The sequence below is a fragment of the Piliocolobus tephrosceles genome, chromosome 21, assembly GCF_002776525.5.
Source record: "Piliocolobus tephrosceles isolate RC106 chromosome 21, ASM277652v3, whole genome shotgun sequence".
Classification (NCBI taxonomy): Eukaryota; Metazoa; Chordata; class Mammalia; order Primates; family Cercopithecidae; genus Piliocolobus; species Piliocolobus tephrosceles.
In genome coordinates this window covers 12120262-12130383 of record NC_045454.1, presented here as the reverse complement: position 1 = coordinate 12130383, position 10122 = coordinate 12120262, and the positions used below count along the sequence as shown (strand labels likewise).

Below are 10122 nucleotides of genomic sequence, written 5' to 3'. Positions count from 1 at the left end.
TAAATTTAGCCCTCAGGCTCTCTGCTTTACACTTTTTTTGTTTTTTTCCAGGAGGTGGGGAAGGGGTGGTGAGGAGAGGACCAGGAGGGGGCACCCTCAGAGCCTGAACAGGGGTGACCTGCTGCCCAAAGCCTGGGGGAGGCAAGTGGTGGAGCCAAGCCCTCCCCAGGCAAAGGAGACCCCAAAATAGCTCCTTGGCCCCTGGCCGGGAAGCCACATTCCTGCCCAGGCTGGGATTAGAAACAGAAACATTTCGGGGGGTGGAGGGTGGCGCGGGAAGACACTCCCTGCGGCTCCGAGAGCCAGGAGGGATCTGAGCTCTTCTTTCCAGTGTGGACCGTGCTCCAGAGTGGAAGTTGGGGCCTCCAGCTGGCCTGGGGTGCCTGGGCCTTGAGAGGGCCGGGCCTGAGAAACTAGAGGCAAGGACCAAGGAGTCCCAGCTGGGCAGGGCTTGGGAAATGTGGTTCTGGGCAGTTTTGAGAATTTAAAAAACACCCAATGAGGACTTCGATGAGGGGCCCTGGCTGCGGGCAGGATGCTCTTCTCCCCGAGAGGGCCCTGCTCCAGTCGCCGGTGTGGGTCACCAGCCGTGTGACTCGCAGGTCCGTTCCCTCCCTGGGCTCCGGCTTTTCCTGCTAGGAAAAGGCGTGGGAGGCGCTGGGCCAGGAGCAGGCCTGCACTCCTCCTCAGGGGAAAGTGGACTGCCTAGAACCACAGAGCACACACACAGGTCCTCTACACCACCTCCTCCGAAGGGGACAGAGCCGCTGAGAAAACAGGGAACTTTAGTATAAATAAGAGGTCCTGGGGGCCAGGGAGGAACCTGAGGGGCTTCCATAATTTAACACTCTTCAAAAGCACAGACAATAGCAAGGGCAGCTGGGGTGGGGGCCGGGTGAGGGCTGGACCACCCCCAGCCCTGTCCATTCAACTAAGGGGCACACTGCAGACCTGGGGCTCTTGTGGCGGGGGCGGGGAGTCTCTCCCCAGGAGTGACAGTCACATGCTGGGGACAGGGATGAGGGTAACACTAATGTTTCAGAGGAAGAGGTCATTGTACTTGGCAGTGGGTGGGGGACAAGGCTGAGGCCACAAGGACCATTACATTCCCCCAGTGTCCGGGCCAGTCTGGGGGGCCCCCAAATTTTGTGCAGGTTGGGGGACCGGAGCAGTCCATCTGTCATAGTTAGTCTTGTTAATACGTTGATCCATGAGGTCAGCAGGGAGGGTTATGGCTAGGAGGCTGGGGGCATGGGGTAGGGGCCCCGACATCCACGGCTTCACACCACCGTGCCGCTCGGGGAGTTGCCTGGTTGGGAGGAGATGCCCTGGGGAAGATGAGAGGGAGAGATGGGAGGGGTCAGAGACCACCTGGACTTCAGCCAGTGTCAAGGGGAGGGAGCCAGCCCAGAGTCCCCAAAGCTGCTGCCACCCTGGCCTTGCCCTTGGGTCCACCCCAGATCCCCCAGAGGCCACTGCTCTAGGTTGGGAATTTGCATCTTAGCTAGCTTCCTGTCCTGGCAGTCGGCACTTTCACTCAATAATCAAAAGTCCTCGGCGGATCCTGAGTGACGATGGGGTAAGGGTAGGGATGTGAGGGGAGGGGGAAACTGGGGCTCCCTTCTAACTTGGGAGGGACCCTGAGGTGCTGGGGAAAGAACTCAGGGACAGTCCTACCTCTACCACTGACTTGCTGGGTGACCTGGGCCAACTTCCTTCCCCTGTCTGGGCCTCGGTCTCCTCGTCTGTGAACTAGGGAGACAGAGGGGTCTCTTTGAGGACTCAACCAGACTCCCCACATCCCACCGCTCTTGCCACTGAGGCACTCAGGCTGTATTCTCAAGTTCTAGGGACTCAGGACTCTACAATTCCAAAACCGAGGATCTGAGGAACCAAGCCACGGCCTCCAGGACCCTGGGCAGCTGAGTCCAAGCCCTAAGGAGCTGAGACACCCAAGACGAGCCCCGAACTTACAAGGTGCCAGGCCTGCTTTGCCTACTGTGACCTTTCCAACGCCACAGCCCACCCAGGAGGCAAACACATCCACCCTCTGCCCATTCTACAGGCTCTAAGACTTAGGTGATGAGTTGGAGGTCAGAGGGAGCAGTGACTTGTCCGGGATCACACAGGGAGTGGGACTGGAACCCAGGCTGGGATTCCCAGACTGTGCCTTCAGCAGGAGGCTCAGATCCTGAGTCCAGAACCAGGCTGGCAGCCACGCCCACAGGCTTGAGCTCGCCCCTAGAGTTTTGGCCTGAAGTACTCAAAAAAGTTTCACCATTTAAAAAACAGATGTTCAATAGAAATAGATTTTGGTTCGAGTGACGGGCAGTAAGACTTGGCCATGCGGGGCCCATCTGCTGCCCTTCAGACGGCCAGCCTTGGACGCCCCGTCTCCCAGCTGGCTCTCACACCCACCCCTCTCTCTGCTGCCTGCCACCTGGGGCTAGGCCCTCTCACTCTAAGATCTGAGAGGTCTTGTTCTGAGACACTAAGATTTCCATGGCTTCCCCTCACCCCACGAAGCCAGAGGCTGTGACAGCAACAAAGCCCTCTCTCTTCCAGTGACTGCTTCTTCCCACCAAGGGTCCTGCCAGGTCCCTGGCAGGCTGGCATGGGGCCACTCACCGCCTTGCCCGGCCGGGCCCAGGTGCAGATGAGGCCCTCCTGGCAGGCAGTGATGATGCAGTCCTCCAAAAACAGGAGGACCGTGAGCCGCTCCTGGGCGATCTTCTTGCACACGAGGGGCTCCAGCAGGGGCACCTCATGGATGCGTGGGCACAGCGCGGTGCCCAGCACCTTGGCGGGGTCCAGGCGGCTGCGGGGAACAGGGCCACTGGGCTTCTCCCCACTGCCGCCGCCGCCGCCGCCGCCACTGCCACCCCGGCTGATGTTGCCCAGGCTGTGGTAGCGCTTGTGCTCCTTCTCGGCCCCCCGGTCCCGCCGCTCCTGCAATGTGAGCGTGGCGAAGCGGCCGATGCTGAATGGTGTGCCAGGCTCTGCCGCCACGCCCGGGCCGCCTGCCTTGCCCCCGCCCGCCGGGTGCGGGAGGCTGTTGGAGCGGGACAGCGAGCGAGGCAAGGGGCCCGGGCCAGGCTCGCCACCCCTCGAGCTGCTGGCGGCCGGTGGCGTGGTGCCAGGAGTGCCAGGGAGGGTGCGGGTGCGGGCCAGGGGCGGGTGCGGGTAGAGCACATCTTCAGTGAGGTCCCATAGGCAGAATTGCGTGTCCTGGCCCGCGGAGCCAAAGCGGTAAGTGATGGAGCCAGCCTTGGGCAGTGGAGAGAGCGGGGCGCCCCCGGCCGAGCCTGTGCCCGCAGCCTCGGGCTCCTCCTCCTCCTCCTCGCCGCTCCGCTCCCCGTCAGCACCAGCTGCTGTCGCCACCTCCTCTGCCCGTGTGGTGTAGGGGTCGAAGGCCACAGCGTTGACCCAGGACTTGTGGCCGTGGCCTCGAGCCACCACGCGGCCCTCAGTGAAGGACCACACGGTGACCAGGTCATCTTCACCACCCGTCACCACGTAACGGCCGTCCGGGCTCCAGCACACACACAGCAGGCCCCCAAAGTAGCTCTTCATGAGCCCGCGCAGGAGCATGGAGTCGAAGTGGAAGACGCGCAGGCAGCCGTCCTGGCTCACACAGGCCAGATGCCGGCCATCGGGCGAGAAGGCGAACTCGTTGAGGGGCCCCTCGCCCACCGCCCACTTGGCCAGCGGGTTGCGGGGCGCCTTGCTCTTGGCAGCATAGACAGAGAAGCCCTCGCCCTGCTTCAGCAGGCTGTACTGGGGTGGGGCTGAGGCGCACGGGTGGCTGACGTTGTATAGGTACAGGTGGCCACTGGCGTGTGATGCCAGGAACAGGCTCTCCGACTCAGGCAGCCACTTCAGATACGTCACCTTGGTCTTGTCGATCAGCCGCTGCCAGGGGAGACAGGGTGGGGTTGGGAGAAGGCAGTAAAACTCAGGCAGACCTTCTCCCCAACCTCAAGTCCCCAAGGCAGCCATTGGACATGGCCCCGCTCACACAGCAGGTGCCACACCAGGCCCAGGTCCTCCTCGATGAGAAGCTCCCAAACTGGGGAAGACAGATGGACACCGGGTCATGAAGACATGGGGGAACAGGGGCTGCTGCCAGGTGGCCACAGGGTGCTCCAAGGAGCCTCAGTGTCCCATCTTTGGTGAGGGGACAGTCCTGCTTGCCATAGAACTGTCCTGTATCTCAGGGTCCTCAACCTCTGGGCCATGGAACAGTAGTGGTCCATGGCCTGTTAGGAACCAGGCCATGCAGCAGCAAGTGAGCGGTGAGCGAGCAGGCATTACAGCCTGAGCCCGGCCTCCTACTAGAGCAGCGCACCATTTGACCCTCACAGGAGCGCGAACCCCACTACGAACTGCGCATGCGAGGGAGCTAGGTGTGCGCTCCTTGTTAGAATCTAACACCTGATGATCAGAGGTGGAACGGTTTCATCCCAAAACCATCCCCCCAGCAGTTCGTGGAAAAACTGTCTTCCCTAAGCTGGTCCCTGGTGCCAAAAAGGTTGGGGACCTCTGCTCTATCTACCTAACCCTCCTCCGATCTTTACTATGTCAGGCTTTAAGCAGGAAATTTCTTCACAGAAAGCCAGCTCCTCAAAGGAAGGGATCTTTGTTTGGTTCGCTGTTCTTTAAAGCAGTACACACAGGAGGCGGCTTGAAGGTAATTCCTGGACAAATGAGTGACAACCCCCCATCCTGCTAGGTGCTTAGACAAAAACCCTCAGCACCTGCCCTTTTCCTCACATCCAATCCTTCCACAAATCCTGTGGGCGCAACCTCCAAAATACACCCCGAATCGGCTGGCACAGTGGCTCACGCCTGTACTTCCAGCACTTCGGGAGGGCAAGGCGGGCGGATCACCAAGTCAGGAGTTCCAGACCAGCCTGGCCAATATGGTGAAACCCTATCCATACTAAAAATACAAAAATTAGCCAGGTGTGGTGGCGGGCACCTGTAGTCCCAGCTACTCAGGAGGCTGAGGCAGGAGAATTGCTTGAACCCGGGAGGCGGAGGTCGCAGTGAGCGGAGACCATGCCACTGTACTCCAGCCTGGGCAACAGAGCGAGACTCCATCTCAAAAGAAAAAGAAAAAATACACCCAGAATCTGACCTCCTCTCACCATCCCATCCAGCCACCCCAAGCCTGCAATGTTGTGTGACTGGCCTCAGGCTCCACTGCCTGGGCCTGTCTGTCCTCTGCAGCAGCCACAGTGATGCTCTGTTAAGTATCAGTCAGCACCTGGCACTGTCCTGCTCTGAGCGCTTAGCAGCCTCTCTCAAGCAGGGTTCCAGAGCCCAAGGCCCTAATGCCCTCAGGCAGCCAGCATATGCAACTAAGGAGCTGCTCTCCCAGGATGAGAGGCCTCCCATCCTTGGGAGAACTGAGCAAATAATCACTCCAGTCACTTCTGCCTTCCAGGGCTCAGGTGAGCCCCACCGAGAAAGGCTCCTCCACAGGTTTCCAACTAAGAGTAAGGCAAAGTCTCTCCACGGCCTTCCAGACTCCCCATGAGCCGACCCCTCTGTTATTTCCTGGAACTCATCTACCATCCTCTCTCTCTCAGTAACTGCTCTGGCCACACGACTTCTGTGCTATCCTGCATTTGTCCTAGCTGGTCCCACTACTCAGAATGTCCTTCTTGGCTGGGTGTGGTAGCCCACGCCTATAATCCCAGCACTTTGGGAGGCCAAGGCAGGAGAATCGCTTGAGCCCAGGAGCTCGAGACCAGTCTGGGCAACACAAAGAGACCCCATCTCTATGAAAAATACAAAAGTTAGCCAATTGTGGTGGTGCATGCCTGTAGTCCCGGCTACTCAGGAGGCTGACATGGGAGGATTGCTTGAGCCTGGGAGGCAGGGGTTGCAGTGAACCAAGATCGTATCGCTGCACTTCAGCATGGACGACAGAGTGAGACCCTATCTCGAAAGAAAAAAAAAAAAAAAAAGATGCCCTTCCCCAGGCAACTCTTCTCACCTGCCTCCTTCAGGTCTTTATTTCAATATCACCTCTTAGTGAGGGCTTTCCTGACCACCCTGTTAGACTCTTCAAGCTTCCCTCAGCCCCTTCCCCACCGTTTCTTCTAAACAGGCCTTAATCACCTGCTGACACATGAAGACTTAACTTGATTAACTGTCCGTCTCCCCAGCTAGACTGAAAGCTCCAAAAGGGCAGGGCCTCCTGTCCAGGGCCCTGAGATGTGATATCCCTACTGCTGGGAACGGTGCCTGGCACAGAACGGATGCTCAAAAACTATTTGTGAATGGATGAGCTAATGAATTTTTAATCCACTCACTATTCCGTTCACTCCCTTCAGCCATTCACTCATTCTGAGAATATTTATGGAACACCTCCTCTGGACCAGAGAGAATGAGACAGAAGCCAAGAGCAGTCCCTGCCCGCGGATAAGGTCGTTTACTGGTATCTCCTCGTAGGCCAAGTTGGCCCAGGACTGAGCAATCTCCATGTATGATTCTACAACAGCGGTTCTGCAAGGTAGGAACTGGAATCCCATTTTGCAGAGAAGGAGAAGTGAGGCTCAGAGAATGGTCACCTTCCCAAAGTCACACGGTGAATAAGTGGTGCAGCAGCGCTTTGAATTCAAAGCCTCCAGAGCCCAGAACTCAAAGAGCAACGGTATCAACTAAGTCCCAACTTATTTACTAGCCTCAATTCTCTAATCTGCAAAACGGGCAGCACACTTCTGGATCCACTGGTTGATGAAAACTCAAGGAGTGGCCAGGCGCAGTGGCTCACGCCTGTAATTCCAGCACTTTGGGAGGGCAAGGCAGGTGGATCACGAGGTCAGGTGTTTGAGACTAGTCTGGCTAACGTGGTGAAACCCAGTCTCTACCAAAAATACAAAAATTAGCTAGGTATGATGGTGGGCACCTGTAATCCCAGCTACTCAGGAGGCTGAGGCAGGGGAATTGCTTGAACTGGGAGGTTGCAGTGAGCAGAGATTGTACTAATGCGCTCCAGCCTGGGTGACAGAGCGAGACTCTGCCTCAAAAAGAAAAAAAAATTTGACGGGCGCAGTGGCTCAAGCCTGTAATCCCAGCACTTTGGGAGGCCGAGACGGGTGGATCACTAGATCAGGAGATCAAGACCATCCTGGCTAACACGGTGAAACCCCGTCTCTACTAAAAAATACAAAAAACTAGCCAGGCAAGGTGGCGGACGCCTGTAGTCCCAGCTACTCGGGAGGCTGAGGCAGGAGAATGGCATAAATCCGGGAGGCGGAGCTTGCAGTGAGCTGAGATCCGGCCACTGCACTCCAGCCTGGGCGACAGAGCCAGACTCCGTCTCAAAAAAATAAAAAAAATAAATAAATACACAAGTAAATAAATAAAACTCAAGGAGTCAAGTATTCAGCACAGGGGTAACACAGCATAGGGCCTGCATACAGTACAGCTATCACTAGCTGCTGTCACCCCATTCTCCATCTCTCCCTGGTCCTGCCCCTCTCAGGCCTACACTGTTCCCCAGGCAGCTGCATCCTAATGGCACATAGTGGGTAGGTGAGAAGGCAGAGCAGTTGGGGGTTCTGGGGGCTGCAATCACCTCCTCATTGAACAGCTTGCTGGTGTCCTTTTTGATGAGATCCAGGTACTGCACCTGACCCGCTGAGAAGCCCACCAGCAGGGAGATGGTCTCGGTGGCAGCAGTGAACTGGTTGAAATCGTGGCAGGTGGGCTGGGTGCCCTTGTAGATCCGCTTGTCAATTGGCTTGTTGAGGTCAATGGACTTGAGGGGTGGGAGAAAAGGAGTTAATGGTATATGCCACTGAGAGGAAGGAAGAGGATGTTGAGGTTGGGGGTAACCACTAAGAGGAAGTAGGGTTAGAACCCAGAGGGAAGTGGGGAGGTGAGTAGGTGGATTGGGAAGGAGGGGGCAACCACAGACGGGAAGGGGACCTAAATCACAGATGGAGTAGCAAAAAAGATAGTAAGGATCCCCCTTGACCACAGTGCCTCCCCCAAGCTGGGTCACCCCTAATTCAGAGACACCCTTGTCCACAACTTCAGGGCTCTGGGTCCACACAGTTCCTGAGCTCCGATTCCTTTTAGCCCCACCACTCCACCCTATAACCTCAGCAACTCCCTTAGGACCTAGTACCACACTATTCCAAGACCCCCAAACCTCAAGGTCACCCAAATTCCCAGGACTCTAAAGCCTAACATCCTAGTATTCTCTTCACTTTGGAATCCCTAAACCGCCACAGTTCAGGGACCCATCAAAACTCATAGTCTCCCACATTTCAGGCCCATTTACTACCTCAGGGCTCTGAGGATTCCCATCATTTCTGGGACCACCATAAGTTTCCCAAGGTTCTCACCACATCGCTTTAGAGATGCCCTGAATCACACCTGCAGATTCCCCTGCCAGGGCCTCTCATCCCCTTGAGAGCTCCCATCAGCTTCCAGACGCTTATCTCCTCCAGGCTCCTCCAGGACACTCATGACCGCGAGACCCCAATTTTCTCTAGGATCCCATTCAGCTTCTGGATCCCCTATTACCTTCAAGGCCTCCATCACTTCTAGACTTCTCCACATTCCTGGGCTCAATCTCAAGACCCTCTCCAACACCTCCAGGATGCAATACTGGGTTCTCCATCACCTCTGAGCTTGCATCACCTCATGATTCCCCATTACCTGCAGAATACCTGCCACCCCAGAACCCGGGGGATCCCACCTCATCTCAGATACCCCATCAAGTCCAATACTCACCATCCCAGAACCCCTACGCATAACGGGGGTAAAGGGGATTTCCCCCATCACCTCAAAGATGCCTGCCCAGCACCCCGGGGGCCTCCCATCACATTTCAGAATCTTGTACTCCCTCCAATGCTATCGCCCCAGGACGTCCATCACATTTAGGATGCCTATCTCAGGGCCCTATGTCAATTCAGGCACCCTCCTATCAGTTCTCTGGAACGTCCATCCTTTCAGTACCCAGGGCCCCACGATGCAGGCTGCTCACCCGTTGGCTCCCACGGCGGCAGCAGCCTGGGTAGAAATAGAGCTCACGGCCCAAGTTGAAACAGACGCGGTCTCCCCCTGAGCCCAGCCCCGCGGGCGTGGCGGGCGGCTCCCCGGCGCTGTCGGGCTCCCCGAGGCGCACGAGGCTGAGGCGCACGGCGGGCAGCGCGGGCCCGGGCCCGGGGCCTGCGGGCGGCGGGGACGACGCGGGGCCTGCAGCGCCGGGACCGGAGGCGGAGGCAGGGCCGGGCGGGGGCTGCGGCGGCTGGGGCGGCACCGGGGTCTGGGCGGAAGCCGGACCCGACCTGCGAGCGGCGCCGTCGCCGGGGAGTAGCTTGTAGAAACCCTCGCGCGTGCGGAACTGGGACTTAATCTCCGCGCAGTCCCCCATGGCGGCGCCGGGGCCCGAGCCGCCCTCCGCGCTGCCCGCCGCCATCTTGGGCGCCCCCCGGGCCCCGCCGCTGCCGGACTGCCGCCCGCAGCCGGGCCCCCTGCCGGAAGCCGCGGGCCCGCTCCGGAAAAGGTGGAGTCGTCGCCTAGGCAACGCCTCTTCGATTGGCACCCAAGTCCGGAGGCGGGACGAACCCCCACGGTTGCTCGGGTAACGGTGCTGAGACTGTGGGCGGGGCGAGGTGGGCGCGGCCTTTGTGCCTGTGACCGACTTGTGGTTGACTGCGGGGGCGGAGCCCGCAATGGAAAGAGGCGTGGCCAGTTAGAAAGCTCAAGTCCTTAGCAACCGCGCCCTGGGAACCGTTTGCCTAGCAACGGAGTGACCCCCACCAAAGAAGCCCTCATCCATAGTCCAGCCTTCCCATGAAGTCACAGCCGACCCCAAGTGACCCTGGTCTCTCCTTAGACGCCCAACATACACTCTCCTGACCTCCAATGTTTCCCACTGACATATTCAAATCCCTGAATGACCACAGCATCTGCTACCATTCTTCCCCACCCTTGGTGACCCGCCAAATCCCTGCGTCCCCACACAACTCAAAGGACTTCCTCTGACCCACTATTGATTAATGCTAACCCCAAACATCCTTCATATTTTCCACCAACCTCCAATATATATTTCCATGACTTTCTTATTTCCAACAACCTCACTTGTCCTCCAAA

At 58.0% G+C, this 10122-nt stretch overlaps 1 protein-coding gene across 3 annotated transcripts; it reads right to left on the bottom strand.

Annotated features, from left to right (window-relative positions):
* Positions 1 to 47: 47 nt before the first annotated feature.
* Positions 48 to 9528, bottom strand: DMWD (DM1 locus, WD repeat containing). Of its 3 annotated transcripts, XM_023182328.3 has the most exons (5): positions 9011 to 9528; positions 7592 to 7774; positions 2629 to 3912; positions 1678 to 1752; positions 48 to 1328 (listed from the first exon to the last, which is right to left on the bottom strand). In XM_023182328.3, exons 1-5 carry the CDS (start codon positions 9443 to 9445, stop codon positions 1281 to 1283), a joined length of 2025 nt encoding a protein of 674 aa, XP_023038096.1. In that variant the 5' UTR covers positions 9446 to 9528; the 3' UTR covers positions 48 to 1280. The 3 variants fall into 3 exon arrangements, with proteins under 3 accessions (XP_023038096.1, XP_023038097.1, XP_023038095.1); XM_023182329.2 differs by lacking the exon at positions 1678 to 1752 and having other exon boundaries at positions 766 to 1328; positions 9011 to 9519; XM_023182327.2 differs by lacking the exons at positions 48 to 1328; positions 1678 to 1752 and having other exon boundaries at positions 2292 to 3912; positions 9011 to 9519.
* Between the last annotated feature and the right edge of the window lie 594 nt (positions 9529 to 10122).

What these genes read in the sequence shown, in the direction of transcription:
- DMWD (XM_023182327.2), bottom strand. Translation starts at nt 9,445, where the DNA reads ATGGCGGCGGGCAGCGCGGAGGGCGGCTCGGGCCCCGGCGCCGCCATG. An exon ending in GCCGCCGTGGGAGCCAACGG is followed by an intron (nt 7,775 to 9,010) that starts GTGAGCAGCCTG and finishes CCACCCCTCAAG; the next exon opens with TCCATTGACCTCAACAAGCC. An exon ending in GCAAGCTGTTCAATGAGGAG is followed by an intron (nt 3,913 to 7,591) that starts GTGATTGCAGCC and finishes CTCCCCTGGCAG; the next exon opens with CGGCTGATCGACAAGACCAA.